General features: G+C 44.0%; 1 protein-coding gene across 1 annotated transcript in view; it reads right to left on the bottom strand.

The window, feature by feature from the left end:
• Positions 1–19,535, bottom strand: part of NKD1 (NKD inhibitor of WNT signaling pathway 1) — a 159,256-nt gene that overhangs the window by 45,827 nt on the left and 93,894 nt on the right. Inside the window, exon 6 of the mRNA XM_032231142.1 lies at positions 18,245–18,311. Within this exon, the coding sequence (XP_032087033.1) occupies positions 18,245–18,311 (67 nt within the window). The remainder of the gene's footprint in view (positions 1–18,244; positions 18,312–19,535) is intronic.

Genomic DNA, 19,535 nt, shown 5'->3' with positions numbered 1-19,535 from the left:
TTCCCACTTTACAGGGCTAATCCTGTAAGGAAGGCAGGAAGGAAACATTCTGTTGTTCTAGCCTAATCTTATTGCCCTGCTTACAGAAACTGCCTCTCCGGTTAACTCTTAGTACATTGTCACAACTAAGGCGAAGCATCCATCGACCTGAGTGACGTTGAGTTGGCCATGCCCACCCAGTCACATGATCACTGAGCCCCGCCTACCCTGCTGGTCATTAGGGCAGAGAACCGATTGTTAAATTATTTGAATCCCACCACTGGACGGCCACGCACAGTCCATTACGTGGCGCTAGGGATTCGAACCGCCGAACTGCCGACCTTTCGATCGACAAGCTCAGCGTCTTAGCCACTGAGCCACCGCACCCCTAAGGAGGTTTTCAGTCTTCTTCTAATGGTCCAATTGTCCAAACATCCAATCCCTTGATTAAGGTTTTCTGGTTCTCCCATCAGAATGCCGAATTTTTTTCCTGTATTTTGTATTTATTGTCACTTATAGGCCGCCCTTTTCCCTGAGGGGACTCAGGGCGGCTTACAACTCATGGGAAGGGAGTGCAAAACAGAACGTAAAATAATATGTGGGTACAAATAAAAATAGCAATAAAACACAACATTCATTCAACATTCGGGTGGGGTGTATGAAGATCTTATCCCCAGGCCTGACGGGATAGCCAGATCTTAAGGGCTGTGCGGAAGCTCTGGACTGTGGTGAGGGTGCGAATCTCTATGGGAGATCGTTCCAAAGGTCGGAGCTGCTACTGAGAAGGCTCTCCTCCGCGTAGTCGCCAGTCGGCACTGACTGGCGGATGGAACTTGGAGGAGGCCCACTCTGTGCGATCTGATGGGACGAAGGGAGGTAATCGGCAGAAGGCGGTCTCTCAAGTACTCAGATCCACTACCATGGAGGGCTTTATGAGTGGTAAGTAGCACCTTGAAGCGCACCTGGAGATCAACAGGTAGCCAGCGCAGCTCGCGGAGGATGGGTGTTATGTGGGAGTACCGAGGTGCGCCCACTATCACTCGCGCGGCCGCATTCTGGACTAGCTGAAGTCGCCGGATGCTCTTCAAGGGCAGCCCATGTAGAGCACATTGGAGGTCTGAACGTACTTCTCTCTGCGATCAAATGGGAGACTTCTTATTTCCATCTGCTGACGCGCACATTATTTATACAGACCGAGAGAATGAGGATTTGGAGCGAGGACACAAATCCACCTAATTGGGAGCATCTCCAGTGCTCCTTCTCTCAACACCCACTGTGTGCTAAATAGAGCACCAAGTCTTTTGACATCAAAGGGGCAAACATCTCACTTCACTTCGAAACGGTCTTCCAGATCTTGTACAAACATAGCATCAACATCCCCTCCCCTTTAAAAAAAGAAAGATGAAAGAAAGCAATCTCTCTCAAAAAAATAAAATCAAATCACCGAAGGAAGGAAAGCTGGCGCCTTCAACAACGCTCCCTCCCCCTATTTTTTTTCTTCAATGGGTTTGAAAAGGGGGTGGGGAAAGAGAAGGATCCCTAACTTCAATCGGTTTGTATAAACCAGCTTTTGTTTTTTTTTTTCCCTTTCTCTTTCATTTCACCCTAATGGCTTTGCTCTTAAGGATTTTGCTATAACTGGATTGCTTGGCTACCCAGCAGGGAGCTTGCCGTGGTAAAGCACAGCTGTTCAAAACCCAAACGGAGTTTCTTTCCCAAAGTTCTGCTGACTGGTTCAAAAAAATTTTCGGCTCTTTGGAAACGTTTGCTGTTGCAGAAGCTGTCATCGGGGATGGGGAGAGCAGCTGAGTTTCTCCCCACGGACGTTAAGGCTGGGCGATCTAAGGGAAGGGGATCGGATCAATCGATGCTATGGTGTCAAAAAACCAAGGGCCGGTGGTTGGTGGCGCAATACTGGAAGAAGGAAGATTTGCCTACTATTCAAGAATGGACATTAAAAGTAACAAACCTAGCAGAGATGGCTAAAATATCAGCATATCTCAAGGATCACTCAAATGAGAGATATAAACTGGAATGGAGAAAAATGGATTGACCTACACTCAAAATAAATATGGGACTAAGAAATTCCAGATAGTTTATGACTGAAGAAATAAGGAATAATATAATGGTATAATGATATAATCAAGCTGAGATGGTGCAGTGGTTAAATGCAGCACTGCAGGCTACTTCAGCTGACTGCAGTTCTGCAGTTCGGCTGTTCAAATCTCACCGGCTCAGGGTTAACTCAGCTTTCCATCCCTCCGAGGTGGTAAAATAGGACCCTGATTGTTGTTGGGGGCAATATTCTGACTCTGTAAACCGCTTAGAGAGGGCTGAAAGCCCTATGAAGCGGTATTAAGTCTGCTATTGCTATTGCTATTGCTATAATCTGTTTAGACTTAGCCTAGCTAAGAGGAGTTAAAGCTCAAATGAAAGATGATACCAACTTTTTTAAAAGTTTATTTTAGAATATCTTGTTAAAGATTTATACCCTGTATTGGTTCTGGGAAGTTGGGGGGGGGAGGGTTGGGGGGATTTGGATGGGGAGGTAGGGAGGGGAGGTACACATTTGTAAAAGTTTTTTTTCCCTAAAATTTTCAATTTAAAAAAAAAAGAAACAAGGTCGGGATAGCATTGACGAGTTTATTTCCTGCCATCTACAGACAAGAATTTGATCTACTGGAGGTCAAAAGGAAATTGGTGTTAGATAGGGAGCCGAGGTGGCGCAGTGGTTAGGGTGCACGTACTGCAGGCCATCTTCCGCTGACTGTTATCTGCAGTTCAGTGGTTCTAATCTCACCGGCTCAAGGTTGACTCACGCTTCCATCTTCTGAGGTGGGTGAAATGAGGACCCAGACTGTGGGGGCAATATGCTGACTCTGTAAACCGCTTAGAGAGGGCTGAAAGCCCTATGAAGCAGTATATAAGTCTAACTGCTATTGCTATTGCTATGACAAGTCAAGGGAATTAATGGGGTCGCAGAGGGCTGGGCTTGGTTCTCTTGTGGGAATGCAATGACTCCAAACTAATGACTCATTGATCCCACCTCCAGGCTCAGCTTGATGATCTCCTACATTTGGAGAGGGAAGGATAAGATAGATCCGTACGGGTTGCAATAGGATCCAGAACCCACCAGTGGTATGAAAATACTAGGTAGAAGCTTAACATCTCACAGGATTGAGGTAAATTTCCCCAGGTGAATCAAGGGACCACACTAGAATTTTAGGAAATATCCGTATACAAAAACATAGTTAGCAATAAGAGTCAATAAGCATACTGCACATTACGTCGGTTTCTCTTTTAAAAAAAAATATATGCCTCCAAGCATATAGAGCGGTTTTGGGGTTTGAAACACTTCTCCTTGGTCATGTAACTCCAATGTAAGCTTTTATTTAAAACACAGGATTTGGCAAAGGGAAGGGATTCTACAGAAGCCCATTTATTTTGGAAAATCTTCCGTCCTCCTTTTTATTTTGTATGAGATGCAGCCAGCGAGGTGTGCATATCTCGGGCTCATTCGCCAGCTCATCTTCAAACAAAGTCCTTCAGTACAGGTAGTCCTCAACTTATAGACAGTTAATTCAATGACCGTTTTGACGTTTCAGAGGCGACGCAGGGAGAGGTTCATCCAGGTAGCTGCAAACCCAGAGCTTTGATTTCTGACATTCGTACCAGAAAACCCTGAAATAGTCTCTCGTTCCTTAGAAGATCTTGTTTATCTTCTTAGCTACAGAAGCAAAATTTTAGCCAAGAAGGTTAGCAAATCTCTCGGGAGTCATTACACTCTCTGAAATTATCTTGGCCCAGCCATCCGTTCTCAGTTTAACCTATCCTTTTAAGTTGTTTTGCTAATAAATTAAGATAGATAGATAGATAGAGATAGATAGATTAGATAGATAGATAGATAGATAGATAGTAGATAGACAGATAGATCAATCGATCTCTTTATATATATATACAACAGGTGTGTCTGTGTGTCCTTTGTGTTCCAGCATAACCCTGAATGCCTCAAGCAATTTCAAACAAATTTGGTACACAGATGAATTTACCCTCTGGAGAAAAATATTGTGGGGGTAAGACAACCCTTAAAACCCCCTCGGGGTGTGTGTTCTGTCAAGATGCAGCCTGTTGTGCCTTTAAATGGCTCCTACTGTACTGCCGTAAAATGGCTTCTACTGTGCAGCGCATTTGCCATTACCATGGTACAGTTTCACAGTACTCCGCAAGGGGGGCTCCCTCTGGTAAAGGGGGAAAAATTAGAAATTACATTTGGTCCGGAGGTAGGTAGGTAGGTAGGTAGGTAGGTAGGTAGGTAGGTAGGTAGGTAGGTAGGTAGATAGATAGATAGATAGATAGATAGATAGATAGATAGATAGATAGATAGATAGATAGATAGATAGAGAGATAACAAGGAAATGTTAAGGATAATGTTTAATGATATATACATGTATTGGTAAAAGCAATTGGGTACAAGCTTTAAATAGTGAGTGGGGAAGAAAGGGGGGGATGCTTAGATATCTTATTAATTGATTTTTTTTCAGAAATAACGTTATAAAGGTGTAATGTTATTGGGTTTATTGAAACTGCGAATGAATGCCAGTAGGTGGTTGTGTCTTAATACAAATGAGTTCAGATAAAAGCACGTTTAAATATTGCAGTTAAATGAGAATTGTGGTACATAGATAGTAAAATACGTAAAGATGTTTGATTTGAAATGTACAATTCAATATGAATGAAGTAATGATTGTGGAAGAAACGCAAGAAATGTATTTGTAACCAATCGACACGCTTTTCTACAAAGATTTAATGAAGGATGATTCTTTTTTTGTGTTTTTGTTCAATTAAAACAATAAAAAAAAACTTTCAGAGAGATAGAGATAGAGATAGAGTAGAGATAGAGAGAGAGAGAGAGGAGAGAGAGAGAGAGAGAGATCCTTGAACAAACTCAAGAGGGGAGAGTATATAACTTGGTTGTTGCTGTTTCCCCAAAACTCCTTCAAACTTGGTTTCAGCCAAAACTGTCTCCATTTCTCCCACCCCTGTAAAAACAAGTTATGACTGAGATCATATATTCAACCCAGCCCTCCCCTCTACAATTTGGTCCCCTGACTTCCCATTTGGTCCATGAATGCTAAACTTTAAGTCTTCTCTTTCCCAGCGAGATGTCAGCGAGGTCTATTTTAGTTCCAAAGGAGAAAGATGCAGCCTGCTGCTTCCCCCATATGCTCCCCAATAAATCTTAATCAGAACAGAGCTGGAAGGGACCTTGGAGGCCTTCTAGTCCAACTCCCTGCTCAACCGAGAGACCCTTATACCACTTCAGATTGTCTAATCCCCTACAAGCGCTCAGTGTTGGAGCATCCACAACTTCTGGAGGCCAGCTGTTCCACTGGGTAACTGTCTTCACTGTCAGGAAGTTTCTCCTTAATTCCAGGTTACTTCTCTCCTTGATTAGGTTCCACCCATTGTTTCTTGTCCCGGTTTCTGGTGCTTTGGAGAATACGTTGACCCCGCCCCTTCTTTCTTTGGGGCAGCCCCTCAAATACTGGAATACTGCTCTCATGTCCCTCATGTCCTTCTTTTCTCTAGACTAGCCAACTCAATCCTGCTACCCGTGGTGGTTTCAAAAATTTTTCGAACCTACTCTGTGGGAGTGGCTTGACCGGCCATGTGACCTGGTGGGAGTGGCTTGCCCAGCCATGTGTTTTCTTTCTTTTCTTTTCTTTCTTTTCTTTCTTTCTTTCTTCTTCCTGCCTTCCTTTCCCTTCCTTCCTTCTTTCTTTCTTTTCTTTTCTTTCTTTCTTTCTTTCTTCTTTCTCTCTCTTTCTGCTTTCTTCTTTCTTCTTCTCTCTCTCTTTCTCTCTCTCTCTCTTTCCTTCCTTTTGTCGCTCTGTCCCTTTTACCTTTTTTTCTTTCATCTCTCTCTCACTTTTTCCTTCTTTTTTTCTTTTTTCTTATTTATTCTTCCTTCTTCTTCTTTCTCTCTCTGTAGAGTCTGTCTGTCTATCTGGTGTGTGTGTGTGTGTGTGTGTGTGTGTGTGTGTGTGTTGTCTGTGTGTGTGTGTGGGTGTGTGAGTAGTGGGTTTCAAAATTTTTGGAACCTCTTCTATAGGTGTGGCCTGCTTTCCGGGTCCACTGGTGGAACCTCTTCTAACCGGTTTGGTAGATTTGACGAACCGGTTCTACCGAATAGGTGCAAACTGGTAGGAACCCACCTCTGTAGTGGGTGGTAGGGGCCAGGTTGACTACCACTGGTCTATGGAAGATGCCCAGTTATCCAGGTCATGGTTATCCAAAGGTGTTTTTTCAAGAGGCAACTGGAGTCCTTGGCTTTTCCTTGAAGATTGAGAAGCTTCTTGGATGAGAAGCAAACGTTTCAAGGAAAAACAGAGAAATCCCAGTTGCCTCTTCAAAAAGCACTTTTGGGGCAATCGGGAAACATTAATTATCTTTATAGTCACCCTGGTAACCACTGACCTGGTTTAGGTGAACGATCTGATAACTTGGACTTCACAATGCTGGTTAAGGATTCTGGAATTTGGACCCTCACATTTAGACAGATCCTGACTGGGGAAAACTGATTTAGAGCAAATCTTTCCTAACAATCTCAACATATTATTGTGGGGGAATAAGGATGGTGCTGGGGAACTTTGAAACTCTGGTGCTGGAGAAGACTCCTGCAAGTCCCTTGGACTGCAAGGCCATCCACTGGTCAGTCCTAGAGGAGATCAACCCTGACTGCTCTTTAGAAGGCCAGATCCCTGAAGAGGAAACTCAAAGACTTTGGCCACCTAACGAGAAGGAAGGACTCACTGGAGAAGAGTCTAATGCTGGGAAAGATTGAGGGCAAAAGAAGAACTGGTAAGGAACCCACCTCTGCTGCTACCGTTCTTTGTAGGTTTTAGTCTCCAGGCTTTAATCCTCTTAGTTGCTCTTCCCAGGATTCTTTCCAAAGTCTCAACATCTTTTTTTTTTTTTAATAATTGCACACTCGCACACAAAATACACACTAGAATTGCTCCTTGGCAAAACACCCCACCCCTGGAGCTGGAACTTGTGCATCTGACCTGTGTGAAATTTAAGAGGGAACGGATGTAAACTCAAAACAGCCCAAAAAAAGTGAGGGGGGGGGGGACTATAAAAGAACTCCTGGAAGACTCCGGGAGAAGTTGATAATGTTCTCATCTGGAGTCAGGGTGACACCATCCCGGAGAAGATATAGAACTTCAGCCCCGCATACCACACAGTTACTAGCCGAAAGACACCGTTCATTGATCCCCTGCCAACAACTACTGGATCTCATCCCACAGCCTATTTTGGTATCTCGCTTTGGCTTGCTATCAAAAACAACCCGTTCTGTTTTTCTCTCCGCCGTTCCAGTGCCAATCTGCCCCGCAGGATGGATGGAGGCAAGAAAAGATGGATATGCCAATCTGGCAGGTGTTTGGGCCAAGCCAACTGTTTTGCGAGTCTAGCGTGGATGGGTTTTGCGGGTTTTTTTTGGGTGGGGGACGGGATTGGTTTTAAGGAAACCAAGAGAAGCGGAGCAAGGTGGTTGAAAGGAGCAGGAGTTTAATTAGGTATAATTAGAGACTGTACAGTATAGAGACTAATTTGACTCTGAACTTAATAACGGCAGCAAGATGTTGAATGTTGATTTTATTTATATGCTGCCCTTTTCCCCCCGAAGGGGACTCAGGGCGGCTCACAACTCAACCAGGGAAGGGGGATACAAACAGAAAATTAAAACGACACAAAAACAATACATAATTTAAAATACACAACAGTCATACCAATTCGAGACGGGGGCAATAGTTCTTTAGCCCCAGGCCTGTCTGAACAGCCAGATTTTAAGGGCTTTGCGGAAGGCCTGGAGGGTGGTGAGGGTTCGAATCCCCATGGGGAGTTCGTTCCAGAGGGTCGGAGCAGCCACAGAGAAGGCTCCTCCGGGTAGTCGCCAGTCGACACTGGCCGGCGGATGGAATTCGGAGGAGGCCTAATCTGTGGGATCTAATCGGTCTAGTGGAGGTAATTGGCAGATTGTTGGTGGCGCAGTACTGGAAGAAGGAAGAATTGCCTACTATTCAAGAATGGATGCTAAAAGTAGTAAGTTTAGCAGAGGTGGCCGAAATCTCAGCATATTTGAAGGACCACTCAAACGAGAAATATAAGTTGGAATGGAGAGATGGATTGATTACATTCAAAATAAATATCGGACTAAGAAATTTCAATTCGCTTATGAATGAACAAGGAATGTTATAATTTATCTAAATTTAGTTTAATAAAAGGGGAATTAAAGTACAAGAGGGAGGTAGGATGCTATAGTTAGTTAGCTTATGTTAGTGTATGATTGTTAAATGTTATACCCTGTATTTTGCTCTGGGAAGTTGTGGGGAGGGAGGGTTGGAGAGGGGTAGGGTTGGGGTGGAGGGAGGGAAGGGGAAATATTTGTAAAATTTATTAAAACTCTTCAATTAAAAAAAGAAGGAAAGAAAGGAGCAGGAGGGAGGCGAGAAGAAAAAATAAAAAAGGCCTCTGAAACTTTAGGAGAAAAGACCAATTGTACAGCTGGGGTTTGGCTTGGATACCTACAGGAGGAAAAAAAAAACAAAACGCAGTCTTTAAACCCCTTGCAAAGGCGTTTGAAGTCTGCCGTCCCTGGAGGATGTGAAAAGGAAGTGTGCCAGCAAGGCCCTGGTACTTGTGCCGGCTGTGGAGAATTTGAAGTTGCTTTCCTTCTGTCTTTAGCAAAATTAGGAACAAATGCAAAATTTAACACCCTTCCGAAATCCTGAGAGAGTCCTTCCCTCGCCGTTCGCACACCTCTTGTTGAAAAAATACTGGATGGATTTCCTTTTTTAAGCAAAAAACAAAACAAAACACTGCACACCAGAACAACTAGACACAAGGACAGTTTTTTTTCCCAAATGCCAGAGGTGGGTTCCTACCAGTTCGCACCTATTCGGTAGAACCGGTTCGTCAAATTTACCGAACGGTTAGAAGAGGTTCCACCAGTGGACCCGGAAAGCAGGCCACACCTACAGAAGAGGTTCCAAAATTTTTGAAACCCACCACTGGAGGAGAGAGATACAGAGAGAGAGAGACAGACAGACAGACAGACAGACACAGAGAGAATCAATAGAGAGACACAAAGGGAGGGAGGGAGGGAGGGAGGGAGAGGCAAAGAGCCACACACACACACACACACACACACACCACACACAGACTCACACAGGAGAGAAAGGAGGAAAGAAAGAAAGAAAAAGTGAGAGAGATGAAAGAAAAAAAAGAAAAAAGGGACAGAGAGACAAAGGAGAGAGAGAGGGTGGGGGGGAGAGGGGAGGGGAGAGAGAGAGAGAAAACACATGGCCGGCAAGCCACTCCACCAGGTCACATGGCCGGCAAGCCACTCCCACACTCAGAGCAGGTTCGAAATTTTTTGAACCCACCCATTGCCAAACCGCCATCACTCTGCTAAACAACTAATCCCCATAACACTGTCTAATTATCTACTAAGACTGTATTACTATATTCCTTTCTTCCTTCCTAGTATCTATCTCTTCCCACTTATGACTATCTTGTCTTTAAATTTTATAATGTTTTATTTGTTTCCTAGTATAATTTGACTGCTTATTAGTAACCTATGATTATCGCTAAGTGTTGTATCTGATGGTTCTTGATGAATGTATTCTATTTTATTTTTCTTTATGTGCACCCAGTTTCCAGTTTCAGCACAGTCTAATTAGCACAAACAGCTGATTGTCGGGCCTCCCATCAGCAGTTTCCTATTTCCATATTGCCGCTTCCGCGCACCCCGTTTTCGGCCTCCGCGTATCCCATTTTCTGGACGGTGGGGATTGGAATGGGCAGAAAATGGGGTGTATGAAGGGCAAACATGGGGCAACGCAGAGGCCGAAATGGGAATGCGCGGAGGCAGCAATAGGCAATGGCAATCCTTGCAGCCTGAAACAGCTGATGGTCGGAAGGATGATCTAACTGACAACCAGCTACTTGTGCTAATCAGGCTGTGCTGAGCTAAAACTGAAGCAGGCTGTTTGCTGATGGTTGGAAGGAGGCAAATTGCTGGGAGGCAGAGGCCAAAGGGTGGGGGCCAGCAGGTGGGTGGGGCTATATTCGGTGTATAAGACGCACCCAAATTTTCACACTCTTTTAGGGGGGGAGAAGTGCATCTTATACTCCAAAAACTATGGTAATTTGTAAGCAGATTTGAGAGCACAAGATAGAGGAAGTTTATTAAAGCAAAAAGCCATTGAAGCAACTCACAGGTTTTTGTTTTCCAAAAATGCAAATCTTAATCTAATCCCCAAAGGCATGGCTGTAATTAAACTGAATTTACGAGCCCCCTTGCCCTAAAAAATAAAATATTTTTAAAAAGATTAGGATCAATTGTGATCATAAACAGCACTGTGGGAGAGGAAGAAGCAAACTCATCAGATAAATGGACCTCCCTGTGTGTGTCCCCCATCCCAGTTTACCGACAATGTAATTGCTTTGTCTTCCAGCCTGCCAACTTCTCATTTTCTTTCATTTTTTAAAAAGGGGAAGCAGAGACAGAAAAAAGGACCTGCAGGCACCTTGGCACCATGGGTGCCACTTTCCCAACTCTTGAAGTGTTCTGTTCTAACAAGGAAAATGAAGCAAACAAATTGTGTGTTTCCAAATTGCACAATCTCTTGGCTCTATATCTCTCTTTTTTTCAAGTTTTTATTTTTTTTAAATTTGGGGAAAAAAACATATATCACATCAAGGCGTGAACAGCGTGGCACCTGGGTTTCACACATACCGATACAAATAGAACTAATGAAATAATCATAATTTTTGGTTGCAACAAACCGGCGGTAATGCTGGGAGCAACCCCACCCCTGATATATATAGAACCATAAAGCCTACAAATTTGTAATTTGGCACGTTATGTTCCTCTTGGCTCCTAGGTGCTTGCCAAGAAGGGATTTTTTGAAATGACCATCAGGTCGTTAATATTTCTTTATACAGTAATTAATACACACTGATGCTAACTAGTTCTACTCCCCCTCCTCACTTGAAAAGAACTCTGTTCCAACTGCCAGTTGCCTCACATTCTGTTACCTCAGTTCAAACTGGCAGACAATCTACTCTTCACTCAGGAGCAGTCTGGGGCTCCTTACAGTACTAAACGTTGGTACCTCACCAAAAATTTCTATGCCTTCCACCTATTGTTGTAGAAAAAAAACAGGACACGCAAGCCAACTCTTCAGGGAAGAATAGTTTATTGCGCAAGTTCAGAGACAAAGGCCTGAACCGCGAGTGACAGGCAGGAAAAACCCTTATATAGTTTATCATGTTCAGATAAAGCCATCTGTTAGCTTTGGAAACACCCTTCAAGATTCGTCCTTTACAACATATTATGTCTACAGGAAGTCATAACACATAGTCCGCTAACGGAGCAGAGTAGCTCGTATTTGAGGGAGTTAAATGTGTCTTTCAGACAGTCAAGCCAGCAAATACATTAAAATAGAGACTTTGCCTCAGCAAGTTTCATTGCCTCTAACCGTGTCTAACCGCACCATGTCCTAAAAGCAAACCTTTGCAATTTCTATATATGCACAGTTAAAGCTAATATCATGAGACCCTAGTTTGGTTCAGGCTTGAGGCCTACCTTGGTTCAGCCTGCCACCCTCACTATGGAACTGCTTCCGGACTCAAGACAGTGGGAGCGATATTCCCTTGTGTGTTTCAATCACCATCGCGAAGCACAGGTATCCAGCTAGTAACAATATATCACCTTTTGATACAAAGGGCTTCACAACACTGAGAAGGTTCACTGCCTAGAGTCAGATCTACTCCTTGCTATGCATGGAATCCACGCCTTACTCCCACTTGATACACACAGGCAGGAAGGTAGGATTTCCTTCCATGAGAATCTCCCCGGGGGCAAAGACTGAACATATTAACTAAAATTACATTCAACGCGTAATTAGCCGAAGCTTTGAAACTGCAAGAGGCACCCTGTCCTATTCTAACCCCCCTCGTTCAATACGAGAACCTTTGGAGTGGAGCAGGGCAAACTCAGAGCTCTCCTGATGAGTGAGATTCCTCATAGTTTACACAACCCCAGGTAGGTATCTAAGAGGTTGCACAATCGCTATCTTCTGACAACCAATGGGAAAGCTCCTTGCACTTTTAAACCTGTGCATGAGCACAAGTGGCGTGCTAAATGTAAGGCACCAATGTTGGCGCCGATGGTGGCGCAGTGGTTAAATGCAGCACTGCAGGCTACTTCAGCTGACTGCAGTTCTGCAGTTCGGCTGTTCAAATCTCACCGGCTCAGGGTTGACTCAGCCTTCCATCCTTCCGAGGTGGGTCAAATGAGGACCCGGATTGTTGTTGGGGGCAATATGCTGACTCTGTAAACCGCTTAGAGAGGGCTGAAAGCCCTATGAAGCGGTATATAAGTCTAACTGCTATTTCTATTGCTATTGGCAAATGAGCCAGTCCTGATTTCTCACTTCGCATAGATTTCTAAGACCTATTTGTGCATAGGACTGGTATTAAAACTTTGAAATTTTCCAACTTGCATCAGAAATCAAGTGCTTTCCTTTCTTTCCTCCTCTTTTCTATGCTTTTTCCTTTCCCTTTCCCCTCCTTTATTTTTCCTATTGTTTCCTTTCGCATATTATAAACTTTTTTTAAAAAAAAAAACTTTGACATTTGCAATTTCTAGAGGCGGGAACGCAGGGTATACAGGTAGTCCTCAACTTACAGCCACAATTGCCCAATTGCACAACCTTTCTGGCCACACTTGTTAAGTGAAAAACTGCAGTTTTTAAGCCAGTAACCATGGCTTATTTTTATTAAGATATTGCTTTCTGTTTGTTTGTCTGGTGTTAATCCCTGCTTATCTGGGAGTTGGCGGCTGGAGAGGAGGTGCTTTGGTCATTCGGTCAAGGGACTACCAAGGAAGGGGAAAACTTCTTCCCCTATTAACACCGGCAAGACAAGCTACAGTATAGATGTAGTCCTTGATTTATGACCACAGTGAAGTCCTACATTTCTGTGTGACGGTTGTTCAGTGAATTGTGCCTCCTTTTATGTCCTCTCTTGCCAGAAGGGTTAAGTGAATCGCTGCTGCAATTGTTCAATTAGTAACACGGTTGTTGAGTGAATCTGATTCTGCCGTGGACTTGGCTTGTCAGAAGGTTGCAAAAGGGGATCACATAACCTTGGGACATAGCAACAGTCATAAGTAGACAGATAGAAGACAGACAGAGAGATAGGCAGGCTAGCTTGCCTTAAAACAGAAATGCTTGGACTCTAAAACGAATGCATTTGTTGTGCCTCATGCTGCATTCCAGTGTCAAATATCCGGGCGAAGGAAAAGTCCTAAGCATGGGAGAAACAAACCAACGGGAGACGTAGATTCTTGCAAAGAGGAGACATCTCTGGAATCTTCCTAAGCTCCTAGCAGCAACCTTTCCTTTCCACTGATCTCCTCCAGATGGGTCCGTCCTGTCATGTTCCCGGCTGCCAAGGCATAACCAACACGTCTGCCATGCCCCACGCTGGGCAAGGAGCACATCGATCTCCTTGTAGCTCAGCGGAGGGTGGCAGTCGAAGATAAATTAGACCCGAGGGAAGATAAACCACGGGAAGGAGAAGGCACGTGGCCCTCGCGCAGGATTGATGGAAGTGGCCATATCCAGTGTCCCTAAGGGTTGCAGATCGCCTGAACTGACGCGACGCATCTGTGGTCCGAAAGATTGCTGAAATCCTGCACCAGGCATCCCTTAGTCACAGCCATGCCTGATTATTGTCCAGCACCTCTGGAACCCCGTGCTTCTACTCTTCTTACAGACCCTCTGGCCAGGGACCAAGCTCCATCGCCATTCACCATGCTGGACACAGAATGTGACTCTAGAACGGGTAGTGTCAGACCGATTTCATGGAGGGCTGCATCGGAATTGTCTTTGACCTCGGAGGGCCAGGATGGACGTGGCCAGGGGATGTGGCCAGCTCAATGTCACTCGTGTTGGGACCACCTGTGGTGGCTTGAGAGCTCTGCCAGTGAAGAAAACACGCCTCCCAACCTCCGTTTTCAGATGCGACGGCTTCCTGCAACCTTCTGCCAGCAAAAACGGAGCTTGGGAGGGCCGTGTGTGTGGCCAGTCCTTTGCTGTTTCCAGGGCCAATCTAAGCACCCTGTGGGCCGGATCTGGCCCCCGGGCCTTAGGTTTTACACCCCTGATCTAGAATATAGAATAACAGAGTTAGAAGGGACCTTGGAGGCCTTCTAGTCCAACCCCACGCTCAGGCAGCAAGCCCCTATCATTTCAGACAAATGGCTATCCAACATCTTCTTAAAAACTTCCAGTGTTGGAGAATTCACAACTTCCGGAGGCAACTTCTGTTCCACTGATTAATTGTTCTCATTGTCAGGAAATTTCTCCTTAGTTCTAGGTTGCTTGTATCCTTGGTTAGTTTCCATCCATTGCTTCTTATTCTGCCTTAGAACATAGATACAACCACTTTTTAACATTAGCTATTATCTTAGCGTGTGTGTGTGTGTGTGGTGAGTGTGTGGGGTGTATGCATTTAGTGTCACAACCCTGGTATGCCCAAATATGGGAGGAAGCCTACTACTTCTTATCTCTGTCTATCGGCTCGTCACAAGAGACCATCCAGACAGAAACCAATATTTTACTGTTGTCTTGCTACATTTGTGTGTATTTGTGCTGAGAATAAATAAAAGGGAGACCATTATAGATCTATTTCAGCTATTTAGCTCTCATCAGCTAGCCATACCCTTACTGGGATTAGAACCTGTGCTGTATTACATTTAGGCAGATGTGTTAACCACTAAGCCACAAGGTTTCTCCTCCTTATCAGCTGAGCCAGGGAAATAGGTATGCATTTAGTGTCACAACCCCTGGTATGCCCAAATATGGGAGGAAGCCTACTACTTCTTATCTCTTGTCTATCGGCTTGTCACAAGAGACCATCCAGACAGAAACCCAATATTTTTACTGTTGTCTTTGCTACATTTGTGTGTAATTTGTGCTGATAAATAAATAAAGGGAGACCAGTATAGATCATTTCAAGCTATTTAGCTCTCATCAACTAGCCATACCCTACTGGGATTAGAACCTGTGCTATATACATTTTAGGCAGATGTGTTAACCACTAAGCCACAAGGTTCTCCTCCTTTATCAGCTGAGCCAGGGAAATAGGTATGCATTTAGTGTCACAACCCCTGGTATGCCAAATATGGGAGGAAGCCTACTGCTTCCTATCTCTGTCCATCGGCTCGTCACAAGAGACCATCCAGACAGAACCCAATATACATATATACATGTGTGTGTGTGTGTGTTTTATTTGTGCTGATAAATAAATAAATAAATAATATATGCTTGCTTTACTTTACTGATATGACCTAAAATCAAGGAGTAGAAACGCATAAACCAAATGTGTTATTTTTTTAAAAAAGTTATTGAATCACATCAAAATACCCAAGAACCTAATCTGTATTTCTCCAATCTGGTGTTTCTCGGAGGCTCTGGGATAAAACTTCTATAGGTCCCAACAGATTCCATGAACATCTGGAGAACACCCACTGGGGAAAAGCTTCTCTAGTTCATTAAAAAGAGTGGGGGGAGAATTAAGTTACCGACGAGATGTTTTGTAAGTTCCACCTCCAGAATGAATCTAAGACACACACACACCCACAAAAATAAAAAAGCCAAGGTTGACATAAAAAGAAGTCCTGTGTATGTAATAAGATCTGAACAGATATTAGAGAAGTGCTGTCTTCAAGTGGAGCTGCGGTACAACCCACATCACAAAGTTAAAAAGTGATCAGCTAAATGGATTAACTTCTGGTACAACAGACAAGCTGCCTTTCCAAAAACAATAACTCCCTCTCAGATAAATGGCCTGATGAAAGGGAGAGATTTTCTGCTTTGTAAAAGCACAGCCTAATCATAATATTAATTCTGCACACAATGCAAGCATGAAAGCTAGATTAACCAATTATAGCAACCTAGATGGCACAGACCCAAATCCCACATGCTTTAATGAATCATAGTCAAGGTTTTATAGAAGCAACGGCGAAGGGGGGGAAAAAGCAAGGAATCCATAATTGAGACAGGTTTGCTCTCTTCGGAATAAGCTTTGAGAGGTGGTGCAAAGCAACGGAGGAGGAGGAGGAGGAGGAAGAGGAGGAGGAGAAAGAGAAGGAGAGGAGGAGGAGGAGGGGAGGAGGAGCAGAAGGAGGAGGAGGAGGAGGAGAGGAGGAGGAGAAGGAGAAGAAGAAGAAGAAGAAGAAGAAGAAGAAGAAGAAGAAGAAGAAGAAGAAGAAGAAGAAGAAGAAAGCAGCTTTCTCAAGGGAACATTCTTCTGAAATGTGAGAGTCCTCCTTCTTTCAAGTTTGAGAAATGGTTACAATGCAGAGAATGAAGTTAAGGCCCACACCAAGTAAACAATTGCTCTTCTATAGGACCTTCTGTAGAGCCACCATTTCTCCAACTGAAAGTCAGTAACACCATATCTCCTCCACCATTCTAGCTCACTCCAATGGGCACCAAAGAAGAAAGTTGATTATCATCTACATCAGGGTTTTCCGACCTTGGAAACTTTTAAGATGTCTACACTTCAGGTCCCAGAATTCTTGGAGTTGAAGTCCAGATATATTTCAGTTACCAATGTTGGGAACATACTACTGCTCACCCATAACAACAAATTACACACTTATGCCAATGTGGGGCTTTTTTTTTAAAGGACCTTCAAACAACCTTCTATAATCTGTGCAATCTACAGACATCATAATATCAACTCTCCAAACTCAAAACCAGCATAGTTTTTACTGAGAATTCTGAGATTCATATCCATATTATATAGATGGTATACTGGTTGATGAAAGTTAACCCACAGCAGCATAAGGTCATCATGACCAAGAGCAGTAGAAGACCCTTGTTGTGACCAGAAACCATGCGAAACTTGAGGATGAGCATAAATAGCAATAGCAATAGCAGTTAGACTTATTATACCGCTTCATTAGGGCTTTCAGCCCTCTCTAAGCGGTTTACAGAGTCAGCATATCGCCCCCACAGTCTGGGTCCTCATTTCACCCACCTCGGAAGGATGGAAGGCTGAGTGAATTCACTACTGTGAATGGACCACTGTCAAGATTTGAACCAAGCAGAGTAATAAAACTCATTCTCCTCAACTCTACCTTCCCAAGGAGACACATGGGTTTATCAAAAAGGGGAAGCAAAACCAATTTCGAAGCCTACTTTAGAACTTCCATAATAGCTTGTAGATCAGTGGTGGGATTCAAATAATTAACAAGAAGGGTTAACCGAAGAGGCAGTTTCTGTAAGCAGGGCAATGAAGATGAGGCTAGAAACAACACCATAACGTTCCTTCCTGCCTTCTTTACAGGATTAGCCCTGTAAAGTGGGGAAAAACAAAAGGAGATTTCTTCCAACAAACCGGTTTCTCTGAACCTTTTAGAAAGTTAACAACCAGTTCTCCCGAATAGGTGCGAACTGGCTGGATCCCACCACTGTTGTAGATGTTCTCCAACTCAACAGGACAGAACCCAAGGACAATAGACGTAAAGAGAAAACAAGGGATTCGGAGATTGAACGTGGTTGCAACCAGCCCTCTCTGCCCACCTCTGCTTTGTTAAATATGGGAATGGCTTGGTACAGGGGTGGGTTCCAGCAGTCGCTAACCCGCCAGTTTGCTTGTGGGCACGCTGCACCAACGCTTGATGTGCGCGCATGCACCGTGCAATAAAAATGCTCTGTGCACACTCAGAAGCAAAAAGCAAGGTGGTGGCACCCGAAGAACCAGTTCGGGGCATGGCAAGCCTGGGGCACTGCCGGTTCCATCAACCTATGCCACTAAACCACTACCGGTTCGGCTGAACCGGTCTGAACCGCTAGAAACCCACCATTGGTTTGGTATCAACTTCACCTTCTCGGCTCTCGCTCCAACCTTAACGTGTATTTTCCTGGGTTATTCCAGATGTTTTCCCCCCCAAACTACCATTTAAGCCTTCAAATAAAAAAAATCAAGGTGGGTTTTCCCCCCTAAGAGGCTTTGTATATAACAGGACCTTCCCAAACCCTCCTACAGTACAAGAAGAGGGGATTGTTAAATAAAGATTCATTTAAGGTGGGGGAGAGAAAAGCAAAATGTAAATGTAACAGAAGAAGCATGAAACAGCTTTCTGAACCAGCAGTTTGGCTCAGATGTTAAACGTTACAAGCAAAGGCATACATAAACACAGTTTTAAAGCTGGCAGGTTTCCCAAATCTGTGTGAGCTGTTTTCCTTGGAAGCAAAAAAAAAACAGAAAAAAAAACCCACTTTCTTCTTTACATTAAATAAAATGCATGTCTGAATGGCCCAGCTGAAAGGGTAACGAATGGAGCCAGCTTGCTGGGAATTTGATCACTGCTTGAACAACTATATTAAGGTTTCGGCAAGACTCAAACTTGCAAATATTAGAGGTTCCCAGTAGAAGCTTCGGAATAAAGAGACTGGCAGTATCGGAGCTTCGTGGCTTTTGCTATTTATTCAATGTTTGCTTGAAAGATCAAGAAAGACAGGCATTCGACAGTCAAATGACCCGTGGGAACATTGTTCAAAAAAACCCTGAATGCTTTCCTGAATCCTCAGTCCTACAAAACACTCAAGCCAACAAAATCTCATCTCAACCGACATCTCAAAAGAGCTTATATTATCTTTTGGAAATCTGCTTTTCAGCACCTTCAAACTTCTTTAAAAAAAAAAAAAAGGAGGAAGTATTTTAATTGGGTGGTAGGAACTCCTCATTTGTTAAGACGGAGTCTCAGACATTAGAAGAAGTGAAGCGCCTATAAGATCCTCCTTCTGGCTGGTTCTAGATGCCCAGCTGGGCTCTAGATGCCCAATTGGGTTCCAGAAGTCCAGTTGGGTTCCAGAAGTCCAGTTGGGTTCTAGAGGCCCGGTCGGTTCCAGAAGTCCAGTTGGGTTCTAGAGGCCCGGTCGGGTTCTAGAAGTCCGGTTGGTTCCGGATGTCCACTTGGGTTCCAGAAGTCCAATTGGGTTCTAGATGCCCAATTGGGTTTCTAGATGCCCAATTGGGTTCCAGAAGTCCAGTTGGATTCTAGATGCCCAATTGGGTTCCAGAGGGTCCAGTTGGGTTCTAGATGCCCGGTTGGGTTCTAGAAGTCCGGTTGGGTTCTGGATGTCCGGTTGGGTTCCAGAAGTCCAGTTGGGTTCTAGATGCTGAGTTTAATTCCAGAAGTCCAGTTGGTTCTAGATGCCCAGTTGGGCTCTAGATGTCCAGTGGAATACTGATTATTCAAAGTTCAGTATCCCTCCCCCGACTACTGAATTAGCTATCAATCAAATGATGGTTCAGAGATTTGACTTCCAAACAAAACTACTATACAGGTAGTCCTCAACTTATGACCACAATTGAGCCCAAAATTTCTGCTGCTAAGAGAGACAGTTCTTAAGTCAGTTTTGCTCCATTTGACAAGCTTTTCTCTACCACAGTTGTTGTAAATT

Source organism: Thamnophis elegans, chromosome 14 (genome assembly GCF_009769535.1).
Source record: "Thamnophis elegans isolate rThaEle1 chromosome 14, rThaEle1.pri, whole genome shotgun sequence".
Classification (NCBI taxonomy): Eukaryota; Metazoa; Chordata; class Lepidosauria; order Squamata; family Colubridae; genus Thamnophis; species Thamnophis elegans.
Note: the sequence above shows the minus strand (reverse complement) of the source record. Positions and strands in the feature narration are given on the sequence as shown.